General features: G+C 45.1%; 1 protein-coding gene across 4 annotated transcripts in view; it reads left to right on the top strand.

The window, feature by feature from the left end:
- CTNNBIP1 (catenin beta interacting protein 1) overlaps nucleotides 1–14,923 on the top strand; it is a 40,280-nt gene extending 25,357 nt beyond the window's left edge. For 2 of the 4 annotated variants that reach the window (XM_084821710.1, XM_084821711.1), the window contains 2 exons: nucleotides 2,698–2,751; nucleotides 12,076–13,994. In XM_084821710.1, the coding sequence (XP_084677836.1) occupies nucleotides 2,698–2,751; nucleotides 12,076–12,134 (113 nt within the window). In that variant the 3' untranslated portion in view covers nucleotides 12,135–13,994. Of the gene's footprint in view, nucleotides 1–2,697; nucleotides 2,752–12,075 lie in introns of all 4 variants that reach the window. The other 2 variants (XM_084821712.1, XM_084821713.1) reach the window with 2 other exon arrangements.
- The last annotated feature ends 4,951 nt before the right edge of the window (nucleotides 14,924–19,874 follow it).

Here is a 19,874-nt window from a genome sequence, read left to right as displayed (position 1 = left end):
GTTGTTTTCAGCTGGCAGGTTTATTATAGACACATGGGTGCAGAGGAAAATTTTAAATGTATGCAAAGAAGTACAGTGACCATCCAAAGCAGTATTTGAGTCATCTTAGCAGTATCAAGCTAATGAACACTTGTAGTGGAACATTTTCCAAATGAATAGAATCTAATATCCCAGTGTTACACACTTCTGCAGTATGTGTGTGACATTGCCCTAGATGGAGGTTCCAGAATGCTGGAAAAAGGGGGAATGCCTCAGCATAAGAGGTTCTTATCTTTTGAATTAGGTTTTTCCTATCTCTTTAAAAAAGCCTGTCTTGCTCAATTTTAAGAAAAGAACGCTACCTTGAGATAGAAGTTCTCCTCGTACTGCCATTTTCAGGCTTATGAGCCACCAGCTCTGCTTTCTTGACACACCATCCCAAGGTAGCTTGGAGAGTGTATGTTGGGTATGCAGTTGTGGAACTGGAACAGGTTGTAGAAATTTTGTCTTTTTTGGGGGTTGATCAATTGAAGCACTGAGTTCTTAACTCTTAACTTTGTGTATAGGAAGGACGTTTGCATATAATGTGAAAGCACAGTATATGCTTTTATAGCTGGAATTTTGTTATCACAAGATGTAGTGATGGCCACTCATTTGGATGGCTTTAAAAGGAGATCAGACAAATTCATAGACGATAAGGCTGTCAATGGTTAATAGTCATGATGGCTCCATATTTCCTCCAGTATCAAAGGCAGTATGCCTATGTACACCAGTACCTGTGGAACATGGGTGGGGACTGCTGTTCCACTCACGTCCTGCTTGTGGGCTTCCCACAGGCAGCTGGTTGGCCACTGTGTGAACAGTATGCTAGACTAGATAGACCCTTGGTCTGATCCAGCAGGGCTCTTACATTCTTATGTAGAAATGGCTGTCATAGAAGATGGCAGATTAGATACTAGAGATGTTGGTGAGCAGGCAGTGTGTTCACTCAGTTCACTCAATTATTTTCCAGCTCCTCTTCATGCTGTATCTTAATACTGGAAGTGTCAGTGTCTACTGAAAAATATTCATATTGGTTCAGCCTTGACTCTCAGGCACATGGCAAAGATTCTGCTTATTTTCAAAGCTGTCTCCTATGTTGCATGGCTGGCTGGGGGAATGCTGGGAACTGTAGGACATTTTCTGTATGCATGGGATTGTGCCCTAAATGTCTCAAAGGAAACTACTATTATTGCTTAGGAATATAGTATATATTTCCTGCTTTGAGCAGGGGGTTGGACTCGATGGCCTTGTAGGCCCCTTCCAACCCTACTATTCTATGATTCTGTATATAGGAATATATAGTTATGTATACTCCCTGGACCAGCCTTCCCCAACCTGGTGCCCTCCGGATGGGAATGTCCATATTGGCTGGGAATTCTGGGAGTTGCAGTCCAGCCTATTTGAAGGGCACCAGATTGAGGAAGGCTGCCCTGGACTGTGGTGATAACATACTACACATGAAGAGTGAAAAGCCATTTCTCTCCTGTAGATGCTTATAAAAAGCAAGACATGGGGATACCAGTTACCATTTGAAGGCAACTGAGGTTACACTGAGTCAGTCCTGATGTCTACATGTGTGCTGCCTAATCATGATCAATTTTCTTGTATAACAGAGGAGACTTCGAAGGAGTAAAAAAATAGAGCTATGAAAGGCTAGCATCCAAGTTCTCACCTTGTATCACCTTCAAACAGATGGATTCCATCCCCCCACTGCCTTGAACCAGATCCAGGCAACTCCTCCGTTTTTTGTTGGTGCATACTTTCTCTAGCCCACCCTGGGGAGGGAGTGCAGAGGCATCAACTGAATTCCCTTTGGGAATAAAACATGGGAAGAACAGATGGGAGCACGCTATGGCTGGAGGGTGCTGTTGTGTTTGAGAACAAGGCTGGGACTGCTAAGAAACCTAAGGCTACTGTCAAAATCAAAGTCTGATTTGGGGGGGGGGGGGTTCTGTCTGGAGCCAGAACTGCAGACATAGAGCTTCAGGTTCTGCTGTCTGGGACAAGGTTACTCATGATATCCTGATGATATAGGGTGGGGTAGAAATGTTTTAAATAAATACTCACGGCTGCTGCAGTTCACATTCACAATAGTTTTCCTGTTGCCACAGGCTCTTCCCCTGCCTCGTGCACGTTGTTGTGCATGTTAACTGCATTTTATCTTTCATTATGTTCCTTTATGGAATCAGGACAGGTTAAGGCAAGTTGAAGCTTAAAAATGGCTACAGACACACCCTCCCCAAATGCAGAAAAGCCTGGTTGAGCACAAGTCAGAGTGATCTGTGCTGAAAACAGCTTTGCAAGTCTGTTTAAAAAAAAAATAGCCCACCTGCTTTCACATATCATTGGTAGTCATTTGTGACCTAAAGGAGAAATAAATAACTGCTCCACCTGATCACCTGGAAGTAATTTCTTAGACTCCACAGGCAGTTGCCTATTTATAAGCCTGGCTAAGAGTGGTTTGATATTCTCTTCAGTGTAGTAACCCGCTCCCTTAGGCTAAGGGCCAACAGCTTTGTTTGAACAAGCTGTGACTTAAGCCTTTGCTTCAGCCCAGGAGTGATGTCAACTTCACATCCCCTGTGAGTCAGTCTCTGGTGTGGATTCCTTAACTGCTGCATGAAATGTACTGAATTCTCCAAACTCCAGCAACTTAATTTGCATTGATCTTTACAGATTCCTTATTTCAGCCTTCGAATTTGCTGCTGGGGCAAATAAAAACAACCCCAGGTGAGCACCTGAGTGGTGAGGTAAGGTGGCCCCCATCTCTTTCTCTTACACTTACTTAGAGTCTCGCTCCCTCTCTCGCTCCCTCACACCCACCCCTCCTAATTTTAAGACTGCTAGCCTCAAAGATCCCAGGCCACACAAAATTGCCTGCTTAGCACCGATTTTTTATTAATGGGCAAACTGTTCCCCAGTCCCCTCTGCTACCGCCAGATAGGGTTGCAAATAAGGTCTAAGTTTCATAAGATGAGGCAGGAAAGTTGTTTCTGGACTGAACCACTTTGGACTACTGATTGGGAGTGTGTCATGCCAAAAATTACCTTTTCACAGAAAAATAGTGTGGGGTAATAAGACATAACAGTTTTACCCCTTTAAGAATCCCTAGATCTACAGACTAAGTTCTCCATGACAGGGCAGTCATGTAAATTACCCCCAAATCTACAGAATGAACTTCCTTGATGACTCTACCAGTGGTAGTGGGGAGGTATTACTCTCCCCTCTCCCTCCTACCTTTCTGTGATGGAACCGTGTTAAATTAGCCATCTCTTTGGGTGTTACCTGCCAACATGTTTTCTCCAAATGCCCTCCAGGATTCCTGACAGGTGGGGCTGTTTTCCAGTGTTGCCTCTCAGTGGACATGGTGACCCATGCTACTTGCTGCTGCCTTGAGTGCCATTTTCTTGGTGGAAAGGCAGAGTATTAATATAATCATAATACTGTACGTTCGATCTGAGTGTTATAATTCGTTTAGTATAGGCTAAGTAGAGCCCACCTTGTTTAGTTTCTCTTATTGCTACCAGGCTTGATTTTTCTCCCTTATCACTTTTTCCTTTTAATTTTAATACATTTCTTAATTGGCATCTGAGGCTTGACTGTACACTTTGATCACCCAAGGAATAATATTCTCCCATGTGCCAGACTGCTCAATTTTACACTGTATGTTTTGATCCTAAGGAGGTAAGGGAAAACGGGCTAAAGCTCATCCAGTGGAATCTTGGGGTTCACCTGGCAGTAGCTGTCCTCCCAGGTTAACCCTCAGGTTTTGGGGACCCCCTTCAGCCCACAAGCCAGATGGTAACTGAAGAGTGGTGGCAAAGTTTGACAGAGGGAGTGTAGCAAGTTGTCCACTTTGCAGGATTCATATCTGATGTTCTTCATGATGGGGAGAAGGCCAAGATAGAATCTTTCTCCCTGACATCAATATTGCTAGATGGAAGGATTTTTTTTGTATGGATGGACATTCAATAATGTGAGCACCCCCTCCCTTTAGAGCAAAAAGCAGTACAGCCCAGCGGTAGAGTCCTGTTTTAAATGACTATTTAGGCCTTGTTCTCACAGTTGTCTCTTGGAAGTGATTCCTACAGTTCAGGGACAGGTGTAACTGTCTTGGCTACTTGCAGAACTTGATTACTTTTGCAATCTAAAAAAAGTTCTTGGTTTTTGATATCTTTCCAGTATCTAATATTTCAGGGTCTAAGCCGATTAGGAATCTATGCTGAAGGACCAAAGTTCTGCAAATGATGTCCATTAAAAAAATCAACCAATGTCACTCATTTTTGTTTTGCTCTAGCTACGTTGTGTACGTTGGCTCTTGTTAATCTAACTGCAGCAACCTTTCTCTCCTCTGTGCAGCTGCAGCTTTCTTGGAATGTGGCTTTGTAAACTACTCTGCTCTGGCCACTGCAATCTGTATATGGCAAAAGAAATAATTTGAGTTGCTGAAATTGGCTACGGAGCTTTTGGAAGGCTGTGAGGATTTTTCTTGAAATAAGTCTCGTGGACTTAAATATTTTTTTAAAAAATTATTGGGGTTTTGGAAGAGAGTGAGGTTTGGGGGCGGGGGGCAGGATCGGAGAGAAACCAGCATCTGCTGTCAAGTAACTTGACTCTACTTTGTGGACTGTGATGTCATCTGCAATCTTGCTGTTGCTAGGAAACCCTGCTTCTCATGGAATTTCCGTAGCAAAGGCACCTCCAGATTTAAGGGTAGCGCACGTTAAAGGCCGCTATCTCCCGTCTTGCTCAGTCCTCCCCTTTCCAACTGATCCCTTTCCTGGATGTAATAGCTCTAGTAGGGCTTGCACATCTCTCTCAGTCCTAAGCTTGAGGCCGTACTTGGGACCAGCAGTGTTACATTTAGAGAGCAACCCTAAGGAACTGGCGTTTGACAGACAGAGGACTCTGATCTCTGAGCCCTCTGCATATTCAAAGCCCTGCTGGCAAAGGCAGGGCAGGAGGAGGAGACTTGCAGCCTCCCTGTCCTGTGTTTAATTTTTTTTCATCTAGACAGGCCTCTCAGCCTGTCTAGCTGCTCACCACGTAGTGGGTGGGGATGGAGAGGCTCTTGGATCGAGTGGAACCAGGCCTCTCCTCCTCCCTCCCTGCCCACTATCCAGCCCCCTTTTCTCCCTCTCCGGCTTCTCTTCTGAGGTTGCAGTTGTGCCTTTATAAGAGAAGCTTTCCATGGCAGTTGGGGATGGGGAGATCCACAATCAGATCGCCTCCTCCATGGCTGTACTCTGTCTGTGGCCACGGTGGAGATCTGAACTGTCCTGTGGTTCCCCAGACCCTGTCTGTAGCCATAGGACTGCTCTGCCCATGCTGCTAAATATTAAATGTCAGGTATTACATTTTTAATACAGGTGTATTGCTTTTATTTTTTTCATGGATTATTTTCATTTAACTTGTGACATTGTAGAAAGGCAGCATATAAATTAAAAGAAGAAAACAGAAACAAGAGCAGAGTCATGTGGTGCCTTAAGTCGAACACAGCCCTTTTGTCCACTAGAGCTAAAGCAATAAAATAAAAATTAGGCTGACTTGCTTCCAGCTAACAGCCATGGGTGCTAAGTTAGCATAGTAAGAATGATAGTTGGAGAATGGACAGCTCTGATTTGCAGTAGAGGCTGGTGGCTTCGATGTCAGTGGGGTGATGAATCTGCTCTGGGTTTCATTCAGAACTCTAAAGGGGCTATCCAAGGTACTTTATTGGACTGGCTAGTTCTGACAAACCCGGAGCAGGTTCACCATCCCACTGACATTGGAGCAACCAGCCTCCACTGCTGATTTGTTTATCGTGTGCGTGCGTGTGTGTATTTGGTCTCTGCGTGGACGTAACACACCTGCTGCTACCCTTGCATTTCATGGCCTTTTGACTGCACTAGTTGCACAACCTTTTTTCATCTCTTTCTTCCCACCCATCATGCATCTGATGAAGTAGGCGCTAACCCATGCAGGTGTATGCCCCAATAAACATAGCTGGCATTAAGATGTCATTGGCCTCTACTGTTACACCTCTAGAATTTGTCACATGAGCTTTCTTTTGAAAAACCAAAACATGGCAAGCATTGCAACACTAACACTCCCCAGTGTGTAGAGTTTGACCAAGGACAGAAGAGCAGCAAAGGATCAGTTGGCTTCCAGAGCAAAGAACTGATACAAGCTCCTGCATGTGGAGAGTAAAATGGCTCTCAGGCCTATAAATGCTTCTTGTTATGTGCCTGTGTTGTAATTTTATTCCACCTACTTTTCGGAGGAGCTCAAGGTGGCACGCACAGTTCTCCCTCTCCCACCTCACAAACATCCCTGTGAGGTAGGGCAGGGTAAGTAAGAATGGCTAGTCCAAGGTTACCCAGAGAACCTTATGGCTGAGCAAAGATTTGAACTTGGTCTCCTACTCTTCTTCCTTAGTGCATAATCCATACAGATTATGTGGTATATATGAAGAGGAATTCAGTTTATTTAGGCAGAGGCCCATTAATAACTTCTTCTTTAAGTACTTGGTCCCTGGGACTTCCATGAAGAGGACAGAAAAGGAAATTAATGCAGAAGATCCTCCACAACAGATAATCCACACAATAGTTTGTGTAGTCTGCAGCGGTAATGCTGTCAATAAAACCTTAAGATCTGACCAACTGCACATCTGCTTGCTGTTCTTGAAGCTTGAGTTCTTAGTTCCCTGTTGGATCTATCCACTGCAGTTCTAATTGTTTTAAGTAAATGCTTTGGGCTCCAAGCTCTCTAGTTTAATTTGGGACTTGGACACTGGTCTTTGAAGGGAATTTAAAAGTGCTTTGCATGATGGAGATGTTCTGTCTAGCTAATAGGCATCTTGCAGAGTGCTTGAACGATTACTATCTTGACTTTCTTTTTCTTTCCTTAAAGCTCTTTTTTTTAAGGCCTTGCACTTAATTTGTCTCAACACTAAGCTTCTTAGTGTTTGCAAACCTTTCATAATGGTAGTCCAGAGAGTAGTTTCTGCCAGATCCTTATTCATCCTTAGTTTGAAAAGTGCCGGCAAGACAAAATAGTTGATGGGCTCTGATCTTGAGAGCAACAGTGACCCTTAGGTATGGTTCATGTAACTATTAAACTGTTTGTTGTTTAAAAATGGCAAGGTGGCCTTCATCTCCTTATGGTTCTCCTGTTCATTCTTTCGAGGAATTGGAGAAAAGCTGACCCACTCCCCTGCCTCCTAGCCAATAACCTAAGACTCTATTCACTCTCCTGGAAAAAACTTGGTTTGGTCAATACAGCACTCAGGCAACAAGTGGCTTTCTTAATCTCATTAGTGTTTGTCTTCAGGGTTGCTGGCAACTGAACGCTCCAGTAGTGGCAGAGCATCTGTATTAAGGCCCAGACTCTTCAGGAGCAGAGTTCTCTCAATCTGCTGGGATGGGACGGGGAGGTCTCTTGAGTGTACAAGATTGAACAGCTTTTGCAGTCATTGGGTGGTCAACCATCAGTTGAGCTCTAAAAGATGTCTCGACTCGCTGACCCATCAGTGCTCTCAAAGGTTAAATCCACCACCATGCTGTTACATTGACTGTTCAACTATGAATACATGAGGTCTGTTAAATAGCTCTCAAAGTTTCTTGTTGGGGTTCTGAGCTTTTGATGGTTCCAACAGTTGCCTATTGCAGTCTTCCATTTAATCTAGTATTTTGCATTTGTGGGAAGAACATAATGGAGGATCTATCCCACTATTTGTGCTACTGTCCTCTTTATAAAGAGGCAAGATGCAGATCCCTCTTGCTGGCACTGTTTAATTCAAATGAACAAAGAAATGAATTTCTGTTAGCCAGCAGCAATAGATAGATACATTAACTGAAAAAGTGGCTTTATAGGCCTTTGCGGTAGAGCATGCACATCATAGTGCCCCTCACTTGCGATGTGGTACATTCTATTAATCTGTGACTGCATAGATTTCAATACTCTGCATGGTATATCAAATTATGGCTTTTGTCATGACTGATGGTTCAGACAAATCCCAGCTGTGTTACAGTTGCTAGATTTGTAGCAGGGTGTTAGCAACACTACGGTATCTCAAAAAGTGTAGCAAATTTGTAGTGTGCAAAAGAAATGGATGCAAATCTCACATCAGGAATGGCAATGTTCAGAAACCACTGGAGGAACATTTCAACATCTCAGGATACTTTGTCAATGACTTTAAGGTGACCATTCTTGAACAAAGGAATTTCAAAGAGGTAGCAACGCAAAATTGCTGAAGTACAATTTATCAAGAAATTGATCTCGATTTCCTGTGGTTTGAATAAGGACAAAGGTGTTTTGTTTTTTTAAATCACACTATATGTGTTAACTGGCTCACCATCACAATTTTAATGTATATACTTTATCACAGGTTTAAAATAGTTAGCCACAGTGACAACTCCTGAGGTCTTGATATTTAACAGTCTAACTATCCTTTATACTGACCTTCTCTCTGAGCTGCCATGTTGGAAAGGAAACCTTTTTTTCTCTTAAGGTTTAGCAAGCATGCTGCCTTTCTAAACCCAGTGTGCTATGCTCTGACCGCAACACAGGCTGTGGTGGGTCTGGAAGTCACTTCCTCAACACAGAATTAAAGCAACTTTGCAAGGCATAAAACTCATATCCTTGCTATTGATCTGTATCCAGAGGGAATGTGGTGCTTTGAACCAACTTGCCAAAAGATAGTGGCTCTACCAAGTTGGGGAGTGTACATTAATCTCATATCAGCAAAAACTGGAAAGTGGTGTCAGTGAGTGTTTTTCTGGAGGAAGACAAAATTTGCGCCTGTTGTATTTGGAATGGCTATCTTTGCTATCTAATCCTTTTAACCAAGAGGCTTCAAAGAAAGCCTTATTAAAGGAAATCTGTTCACGCAGGCCTAATTAATTTGTGAGGGGCCAGAGAGAAAACACTTCTTGTTATCAGTTGTACTTTAAACAGTAAAGATCATTTTAAAAACTCAAGTTCAATCAAATGCTTAGCCAAACATCCGCAGTCGTGTGGGTGGGGACTTTTGGAATGTGTGCAGCTTCTTAATTTGGTTCTGAGCACTGCTGCTGGAAGAACTGTAGATGAAAGTACAAGCAGCTTCCTCTGTGTCAGCTTTGGGTGGCCATAAGTTCTGCAACAAATTAAACATGGCACAGACATTCCCCATAAGACCACCTCGCTGCCTGGAAGCCTGCTTGAAAGAGAGACTCAAGGCTGACAGATGGCTCATCTTTTATCTCCAGTGTCTTAGCGCATGGCCATTCTGCATGCATTCTTAGCAGTGGGGCAGGTCTGCCTTGACTGCAGAATGCTCCAGAATGAAGCACTTATGCTGGCTACAACAGAACACTTGCACACAATGAACAGTCCATGGTTAACAAACTCTGGGTTGTTCATGAGTGCATGAGGCTGAGCTAGCATGCTACCAGTGCACTAAACAACCCAGAGATGCCCCCATCCCTGGGTTGTTGAGGGAGAAACAGCCCAGAGATATAACTGGGTTGTTTAGTGCACCAGGAAGGGTTGGGAACCAGCTTTCCCCTGTGTACTCCTGAGCAACCCGTGGGCTGTTTGATCATGCAAGCCAGGTCATAGATTTGATGTGCTGGGGACCCTGTACAACTACCGTAGTCTTTGTAGATAGCTGTATATATGTGTATGCGCGAACTCTTTAGCTTTACCAGTGACAAAACAGATGAATACAGATGAGCCGTTTTGACTCATCAGTGTTGATGTAACCATTTGGAAAACCAGTTGTCTGTATCATCTGCCCAAGTGGGGAGAAGACTGTTGTTTCTTTTTTGCCTTCCCAAGCTTCTGTTCAGATTTTCTTCTCCCCTTAGCAGGACAGGCTTCGCAAGTGGTTATACTTCTACTCCAGCAAATTACGACACACTGGGTGATTGTATTCATCCAGGGACTCTATGTGGTTTATGGAAGCAGTAAAAGTATTCTGTCCCTGTATTGCAGGGGTTCAGAACTGTTTTCAGCTCAAGGGCTGAATTCCATTTGGGAGAAGCAATTGGGGGCCACATTTCAGTGGTAGGCGGGGCCCAAGGTAAAGAGGTGGGGCCAGACTACCAGCATATGCAACTTAAAGCTCTTGTTGCCTGTAACTAAGCCTTAGGAGAGGCATGCCAACTTTTTAGAATGGTGAAACAGTACAAAAGTCAGGAAACTACCAAGTGATTGATGGACAGGGGGTGGGACCAGGAGAAGAGGGCAGGGCCATCTATAGAACCCTGAAGGGCTGGATTTGGGCCTGGGGCTCTGCATCCCTGGAGTATCACCTCATAAACATGTCACCATCCTAGAAAGGAGCTGGAAAAATGGTAATAGGCAGTTGGAGATGCCGGAATAAGGGGCTATCTGGCAGCCAATGGCATGTAACAGTAGGTGTTATAGGGAATAAATGAATAAAGCCTAGTTACTCCCTGTAACTATAAAAAGTTAAATCAGAGGTCTGTAATTATTATGCATTACCTTCCTCCAAGGAGCTTGAGGTGTAGCATACATGATGCGGTCGCCCTTTATTATCCTCACAACAAACCGGGGAGGTAGGCTGGGCTGAGAGATGGAGGGCAAGGCCCATGGTTACTCACTGACCTTCCTAGCTAAGTAAGAATTCAGACCCTGGTCTCTCACAGTCCAACAAATCTGTCAAGAACACCACAATGACTGTCATCAAGTGTAGGATTCCCAGTAATATATATTTGATTTAAGTAAGGAAGCCCAATGACTAGCTCCTCTTCACCTTTGCACTGTGGCCTGAAAGGCGTTCGTATTCTCAGTCAGCGAGGGAGTGGACCAGTTAGGAAGGGGCAAGCTCCCACTTCTGTGGCAGCCAGGGCCAATCAGATCAGACTTGTATCCACCTGGAAGAGGTGGAATCTCTCTTCATCTTGGCTCTGGCTTCCACAGGAGAGCAGGGTGACTCAGTAGCCCCCAAGTTTTGACTTGGGAGCAGTGACTTTTGTTTCTAAGTTTGGGGTTTGATTTTTGTTTAGGCTTCTGGCACGGGGTAGGCAGAAGTCTCTCCTTGCTTCCTGTTTGGTAGTCTCTGTAATTTCTGTCTTGTTACGGCCATTGCTTTAAAAAACCACATTGTTCTTTGTTCAAAGAGGCAGAACAAGAAGCACTTAAGCCCATCCTTATTGTTCTTTGGTGGACATATTTGGTTTCAGGAGCGCTCCAGTCACCACGGTGCCACCCTGTCTAAGGAGCGTGTCCTGATTTGGCAATCACACTCTCTTCCTTACTCCAGCTTGTTTCACAGGCCAGGAAAGGGAGGTAGCAACATCCGGGTGGAGCTCTCCATACCTGTTGCTTTCAGAATTGGTCAGGGCTAGTGCTCTGGTGAGGGTTAGTAGCTATGCCCCTCAGCGACACTGACAAGGGAGAGCCCACATGTGCAGTCCTGTGCTATGTATGTTGCATCACACGACTGAATTTTCTACCCAGTAGGAAGAGTGGATCAACAGATGTCTGTATAGAATGCAAGAGGAGTTTGCATCCTCTGGGAAGATCAGCTGGACAGTACATGCACACTGCCACTTGTTTGTGCTTGCCGGGCCTATGTTATGTCATCTTTGTTCTGTTCTTTTGGATTTGAGTCACTTAACGCATTTAGTCATCTTTAAAAGGAGGCAGCCTAGTCACCTCTCAGAGTGCACTGTAGGCCTTAATTAGAATCAGTGTTTGGGCACAACACTAATTCCTCTGAGCATAAGGTGAAAATAAAATGTTAAAACTTGTATGTAACTAACTCACACTCTTTTCCCCCCACAGCCTCATAGCCAAGAATTAAAAAGCACTTCAACCCCTGTAGAAAAATAATGTTAAGAGGTGATAAGTGATAAAGGATAGTGTAGTAGTCACCTGTTCGGATGTAGGCATTTTTCTTGCTTTCCCCATGTCTCCCGCACCCCATAGTCCCTTCTAGCTTTAGGTTAATAAATATTTTTTACAGTGCAGGAAGCTGGTTAGCATCTCCTGTCCTTGGCCTAGACAAATATAGCCTACCTGTCCAATCATATCCATGGTTTTTGTTTTCCTTTCATGCTGCAGGTGCCGAGGATGGAGTGATGGCATTTTCCAGATCGGAGACTGAAGACAGAAGGCAGTAACTTGAAGGGTCTGCTTGAGCAAATACAGAACAAGACTGGGCAAACAAGGCTCTTGGAGATCATGGAAGATGGCCGGACACTCATGAGTTCCTTTGCCTTCCCCTGACTCCCCCCGCCCCCCCGTGGCAGCCTCCCCACCCCCACTCACCCTGAATTCACTTCCCCTATTACCCAACCTTCTGAATGCATTTCACAGTCTGTTCTGTATCCCCTGTTGTCTCAGCAAGGTTGTGTTAATCCAGGACAACTCCAGGAATGCATTTATGATTGGCTCCCCCCCCCCCCCAAGGTGGACTCTTGATTGGCTAAAGGGAGAAAACATGACTATTGGAAACACTCCCCACCCCCTAACTTCTTAAATTTTGTATTTTTAAGAATTGTTGCTGACATCCTGCTTCTCAAAGCCTTCAAGCTCTGATGCTTTTTAAGGTCATGTTTGTGTGTTATTTTGGAGAGAGGGGCTTGGCTGTGTGAGGTTGGGAATGGACTGTGGCTGCCATTTGCAACATGAGTGGCTTGCAGGTGTTTTGCTGGCATTGTTTTCCTTGGTTAAAAATGGGAGTGGGGGGAGGGTAGAGGGGATTAACGTATTTAGTCATTGCTTCACATTTATTGTCATGGTGGGTGGGGAAAATGTTTTGCCATATTTATTACATGCTTGCTTGCCTTTTTGAAACAAAAACCTGGCTTATTGTCGACTTCCTATTGGCTGCCGAGTCAGCCTTGCAACTGATGCTTCCACAGCAGTCTGCTCCATGCTCTCCATCTCCCCTTGAGGGATTGGTGCTTTGAAAGCATGTTGGTTTTTCCTCACATCTGTCCAGGCAGGAAGGAGGTGGCCAGAAGCCCTGAAGCTTTGTGTAGAATTGTGGCTACAAGTCTCCGTTTGAAAACGGGAGCGAGGCTCTGTTGCCCCTTGCAGAAGGCCTGTCGATACTGGGGGTGGCATTGCAAGTGCCCCAGGTCTATGACATGCAGGCGAACTTTTTCTCAGTATTACAGACAAGTCCCATCTTTTACCCATACATTGGTTCATAGATGCTAGTGGGGTGAATGCAGGGAGAAAATCAGCCGTTTGGTAGCATTGGCCTGCACTGGTTAGTGAGGTGTAATTGCTAGTATCTTCAGATGGGGCTTGCTTTCCTGGGCCTGGGATCCCTTTAGAGGCACTGTGTTCACCTTGAAGAGATCCAGTCTCAGTTGCTGCAGGTGGTAACAACCATTTCACAGACCAGCAGAGGCAGTGGCGTTCTTGATTCCACTCCCTGACTTGGCAGGAAGCTGCACTTTTTAATCCCGACGTTTCGTATGCTGCTGCTGGCATCCAAGCGTTTCTTTCTCCGTTGCGTGCCATGAATTTTAACAGTACTTCCAGGAAGGCACCTCGGTAGATTGCACTGATAAAGTAGTCCAGGAAAAAAGAAATTGAAACTGATTTTTCCGGTTCCCTTGTCCTTGGGGCAAAAATCATTATCTAGAGCTACAGCTTAAGGACCTGGCTGTGACTGATATGAGTTTGCCAGGGCCTGCAATTATGAGGGTGCAAGTGCTATTGCAATCTGTGTGTGTGTGTGTGTGTGTGTGTGTGTGTGTGAGAGAGAGAGAGAGAGAGAGAGAGAGAGAGAGAAGTTGGAGTTAACACTAGAATGAGATATGAGAATTATACAGAAAGCAGGGGAGGAAATTATCTTGAATGAATAAACATTGTCTACCTGCAACAGAAGCAGTTCCCTCTCAGAAAATGATATTGACTGTTGATTTGCAGCTTTGTAAAGTTCTCATTGTGAGCCTCTGTTTCTTGGGGCTGGTGATGACACACCTATTTAAATGAAACCAGCAATAAAGGCAGTTCACTCTTTCAATTCAAGTTTTATTCCTCAAGGCATTTGGAAAAAAAATAGGTGCACAAAGTGAGTTCTTCAAAAGATCAACTTTAGGGTCTTTCTGGGTGATAAGTGTTCTGACATGACAGTTGTGGAGCTGTTGCTCCTTGATTGCAAGAAATCCAGATGCTTTCCCCAAGGATTTCCATGATAGGGAATTCTCATTTCCCTAAACCTTAAAATGCAGTGTATTGCTGGGGGAAATTCCCCCCCCCCAGCTAGCACTCTTGTTGACTAGATGGTATTATTTGGACTGTGGGTATACCACTATCAGAGGCACCTCTCCCTCCCCACCCCATTTGCCTGTGCCACTTGTTGAACTTTATTAACTCCCCCCCTACTAGTACAGAGGCTGAACATTCTGTAGCGAGGTGCAGGAGTGAGTGCTTGTGGGGAAAAAAGTGATGCTACTCCATCTCCCTTTAGCAATGCCCCAACATTTCATGCATCCCCCACCCCACTGGGAGGCTGTGTCTGTCCTCCTGTTCCCATCCTCCCACACAGATATTCCACTTCTAAATATTTTCATAAAGCAGTAAAAAAGGCTATTCCACTCTGCATCAGTGCTGCTTATTGCTCCAGCCACATACATACTTCTCTTGCCACCTAGGGGATGAGATGTTCCTGGATGGGGGGCTGATGCAAAGAATGCAATGGTCTCTGGAAATCAAGACCTCTGGAAAGCCCCTTGCACTGTTAAATCAGGGAGTTTGGTTGATGGTTTTTCTGGGTCAGATGGGGCAATGCCGCTGCAGCCTTGCTGCAGCATGTGTTCCCTGGATGTGTGGCATTTCCAAGCTGCTCTGTCTTTCTCCAGAATCAAAGTGAAGCATTTCTGTGGTTTTTAAACTTTCAGAGGGCTAAAATTTAACTTGAAGTGGGTGGGGAAATACAGTTTGTTAGAGCGATTCCTTGCTTTTTGTCTTGTGTTGATCTTGCTGAATGTGAAAACATCCTCTTTTTTTGCTTTTGGGAAAGGCCCTGCCATCAGGGCCCAGCAGTCACCAAGCCTCTGTCACACGGGCAGGAAGTAATAGTCCTAGGGTGCAATCTTATGCGTGTTTAGACGGACAAAAGTTCTCAACTCCCAGCATTCCCCAGCCAGCATGGCTGGCTGGAAAAGGTAGGACATTTTTCTGTCTAAAGATGCATAGGATTGTGCCCTTGGGCTGCAATCATATATTCACTACTTAGGTGTGGGCCAACTTGAACTCAGTGGGACTTTGAGTAGACATGTAGCAGATTCTGCTGCCTTCAAATTCCTTACTAATTCATGCATGCATGCATGTCACTTGATTTCTCTACACTTCATGATGTACTTCACCCAAGGGCAGTTCCCCACCCTAGGCAGCTAACAAGGCTTTTCAAAATGCTAGCCCTGTAATAAAAGTAAACTAAACACGCATGTAAAGCAGGGGTCTCCAGCAGGGCACATCTGGAATTTTGATAGTGTCATGGGTGCTGTCACAAAATGGCTTCCATGGTGAGCACAACCAGTCACAAATACAACCATTTCACAGAAAGGCGAACTGGTGAGACTGAAAGAAAAGTAATTTGTCTAAGAACGTGAAAACAAGGCAGAGGTGCAGTCTGAGCCCCCAAGCACAAGCTCTCTTATTCAAGATCACCCTCCCCCCACAAGATTTTTTTTTAAATATCCTGACTCAAGTCATTTTAGGGATTTTAAAAAGTCTAGCCAGAACTTTAGATGAGGTTCGGAGGTTGACATAAAAATCAACAGGATTGATGCGTGCCGTGAGGGGTTTTTTGGGGATGGTACAATATCCAGGTCTCAGGATCTGCAAATTGCACCTATTCCATGATGAGCCATTGCTGGACTGAGCAGACTCCAGGGAAAACCATTCTGTGCTTGAAAAGCTCTTCCTCTGGTGTTTATATTTGCAGTGCCCTTAGCTGCAGGGGCAAATCATCAAGAGGTGATTGTGTGCATGTGTGAAGCAGGCCTCAGACTGTTCAGCATTCCCCCAACTCACTAAATGTGCCCCCTCTGCTTCCCTGCAGCTGGCTGAAATAGTCTTGGTTCCAGCACTACACAATCACATCATTTTTCTTGAGTCAGATGTCTAGCATCGGGTCGGTATGTAGGCAATTGCTGCAAAAAGAGGAGGGAATTGAGAGTCCAGCGGTGGGATCTGATTATACAGCGAGAGGCAAGGCTACTTTACAATCAGAGGTGGCCTCTTGATAGAATTGATGCCCGGCGGGAGGAGAGGCTGCATGGGGAGCCGTTCATCTTGGCATGAAGTGGGAGCCTGTTTTGCTGCTGACTCTGCACTGTAATCTACTTTCAGTGTTAATCGGTGGCTACCTAATTGAAGGTGCTGAGAAAATGGCCTTGCACATGATGAAATAGATAACCGGAGCTGAAGCTCACTATGTCCCTTCCCGTCTTAACTCCTTTGTCTTTGGTCCTTCTACCCTTTACCCAGCAATGGGTTGCAGCCAAACACATAAAAAAATAACGTTGTGAACAATACAATGTAATGTAATTTTATTTTGTTAGCCGCATAGGGGCATCATTATCTGAAGTTATCTGAAGAAGTTATCATTAACTTCTTGCGTGCTATGTGTTTTTCTTGTGTGTCCTCCTTTTGTTTTGTACAAGAACCCCAGCAAGGGCGGAGAGGCAGAGAGAAATGTGTCCAGTGCCATTCAGTGGTATGGCTTTTGCTGAACATACATGGGCAATGATACAAAATGGTGGCAGAACAAACCATGGACACTGGCTTTGGGCTCCTTGGGGTCAAAGAAGGATATACATGTAAGAAACAGACTCAACTAAAACAGCTTTCCCCAGCCTGGTGTCCTCTAGGTGTGTTAGACTGCCACTCCCGTTGTTCCCATTGGCCATGCTCACCAGGAATGGAGGGAGTTGCAGTTTAACAGGTCTGGAGGGCACCAGGTTGGAGAAGGCTGAAATAAAACGTATACTCCTATAGTACCATAAGCAGGGAACAAAAATGGATGTTCCAACTTAAGGAACAATTTCATGAAACAGTCCAGGTGACCCAAGGAGAGACTGCCCATGGCCGTTGACCCACCTCATGGAGACCAGAAGAAGAACTCCTCCAGGCCCAGCTCCTTCTATTTAAGCCCTGACCCCAGCTTAGAGCATCCCTCAGTGCTGTGGGGATGCATCTTTTCCATCCTCTGCAGGACATAATTAGGTTGTGTCGAAGGAGATCTCTCCCTGCAGCCCTGCTTTGCCTGGTCTTTAACATGAAACATTAAAATTCTAAACAGCTGTTTGAAATGCTAGGAAGTTTGGAGAGTCTTTAAAAAATCTGTGCTGCTGCCTTTCTATAAGCCACTTTGAGCTTGGGGGAAAGATCCTAATTAAACTGGATAGCATTGTAAACTTCACCAGCGGTAGTGCCCATCTGAAAGAGATTGAAGCAAGTGCTGGTTCTGAGCCACATTTAAGCTGCTCTTTTACCAGGTGGGGATCTAGTGGAACCCTCCCAGTTTGCCTCCCCTCCCTGCCATCCAGTTGTGTTTGGCCTTGCTTTAACCTTCACTCACCTGAAAAGAAAGCTGAATCTTCCCCCACCCTTTTATAAAGCAAACAAGAACTGGAGCTGGAGCTGGTAGGGGAAGAGGAATTGTAGTGGGCGAGTGGTCTTTCAGATCGAGACTGAACCTGGTTCCCCATTTCCAGTTGGGGGTTGCTGGGAGTTGTCTTCCAACACAGCTGGAGGGTGCCAGGTTGGGAAAGGCTGCTGAAGAGCAAGAAATTTGTTTGCACCCCAAATAAGTTTCAAAATAAGGAACTGGGCATTAGGCACCAACTTCAGCCTTGTCCCTTGACAAGAGGCAGCAAGCTTTGTATCTGCAGTCATTCATTCAGGGCCCTGTCCTCCCATACCAGATGGAATGAGCCAGAGAAGCAGGGGACAGTTCTTGCAGGACTCAGAATACTATGGAGTGCTCCTGTTTGGCATGGAGTCCTGGCAGCCTTGCCCTTTTCCACAATACTCCATTCCGTTCCTCTCCCCACACCAATCATTAGTCAGCATTCTGTGCCCAGTAAGCATGATCCGTCCGTCCATGTTGAACTGTTAAGATGGGGGCAGGGGTGTTTCTCCCTCAATCCACTAATAAACTGGAACAGCAAGGTCATCTTGACAAAATGGCTCCATCAAGACGGTGGGCCCCTGGTGCTACAAACTCTCACCATTTCTTCTTTTCCTTAATGGATTTTCTGCATTGAGGGGAAAAAAGATGGAAGAAGAGGTGGGAAAACCTGGATTATTCTTGGAAGACGCTGCCATCTGGACACCACTACCCCTGGTAAAATTCCATGTATGTGGTAGAGTGCTGCCGCCATAAAAGCCTCAACTGAAAGCACATAATAAATACAATTTCAAACAGCTTCCCCCAACCTTGTGACCTCTAGATCATGGATAGGTAACCAAGTGCCCTCTGGATGTTTTGGGCTACCACTCCCATAATCCCTTACCACTGCCTTTGCTGACTGAGGCTTATGGGAGGTGAAGCCCAAAATTTCTGGTGGGCAGCAGGACAGGCTCGTTTGAAATGTCTATCCTGACAAACTAGCCTAGCAAGGGATGGTGAATGGGATTTTTAAAAGTACCTTAAAATTCAATTATATTAAGTCCAATATTAAGTGGTGGGAACAGGACTATTATCGTAAGGCACATAAGGCAGCAGCATTGCTGAAGCTAAACAGGTTTGGGTTTTGATCAATGCCTGGATAGGAGACTGCTTTGGATGTGTGCTTTGAATTCCGTCAGGGGGGGAAGGTGGGAGCTGAATATCGCCAAACTAACATCCACGAAATAGGTGGCTTGGAACACCACCACCATCACCACCCTGATGTACAATTGGATTCATGTTCCCAGAGCACAGCTTCCTTCCTCCTGTTAACAAATTGAAGTTCTCCATAGGAACTGTGATCGGCAATGACCCCGGCATCAGCTGGGCCCAGGCTTCCATCGGAGCCAGCTATGCTTGCCCCTGCTGACTGCTTTCTGTTTTTATGCCCTTTAACGGTTGGCTGTTGCAGGGAGAGGGAGACCAGCTCTTTCTAGAGGCAACCTTTGCTGCTGGATACCAGCTTGGCTAAGCGGGACTTCCAGCAACGGTTATGTCATCTTTCATAAGCATCTTCCCTGTTGTCTGGTGGGTAACACGTCCCTGGGGCGACAGCACTTCAGGAGCAGACGGCTGCCTGCATGAAAGTCATGCTCAGTGGGTTGGAATGTAGCGCCACTGCCCGGAATCTACAGCATCCAATGTTTTCTTTCCAGTTGGCCTGCTCATGGCAGGGGTGGCAGCATCACCGTATCCTTTTTCTTTTGGGCTCCATGTACATGGAGAAACAGAGCGCTTGGATGAAGCAGGTGCAGGATGCTGAAGCAGGTATCGGATACTGAACCTGAAAAGGTGTAAATTGTGGCTTGGGCGGAGCACATCCCTCACATATGAATGAACAGAACCTCACAGCGCTAGCGGGGCTCCAGCACTTGAGCTGATGCCTTCTGTGCTCCTGTTTCCAGCAGTAGCCACCCAGAAGTCCATAAGCAGGACCCAAAGGTGATGGCTTTCTCCTGTTCATCCTTAGCCAGCAGTACCCTGCATCTGACTGCGCAGGTTCCATTTGTCCTTGTGACTAATATTTTCTAGTGGGACCTGCAGCAGCTGCTTTTCCATGGAAAAATCCACCTCAATGTGCCTTATGATAACATCAAAAGTTTGCACAACAGAATATAACATTTCCAAATAATAAGTTACAAATCATAAGGTTATAATTGTGCATGTAAAAACATCTCACATTAATAAATATGCACTAGGATTAAGCAATCCAATAATTCTG

This window comes from Heloderma suspectum, chromosome 15 (assembly GCF_057233095.1).
Source record: "Heloderma suspectum isolate Gila_16-S chromosome 15, 16-S_ref, whole genome shotgun sequence".
In the NCBI taxonomy this organism is placed as follows: Eukaryota; Metazoa; Chordata; class Lepidosauria; order Squamata; family Helodermatidae; genus Heloderma; species Heloderma suspectum.
This window is presented reverse-complemented; position numbering and strand designations above follow the sequence as displayed.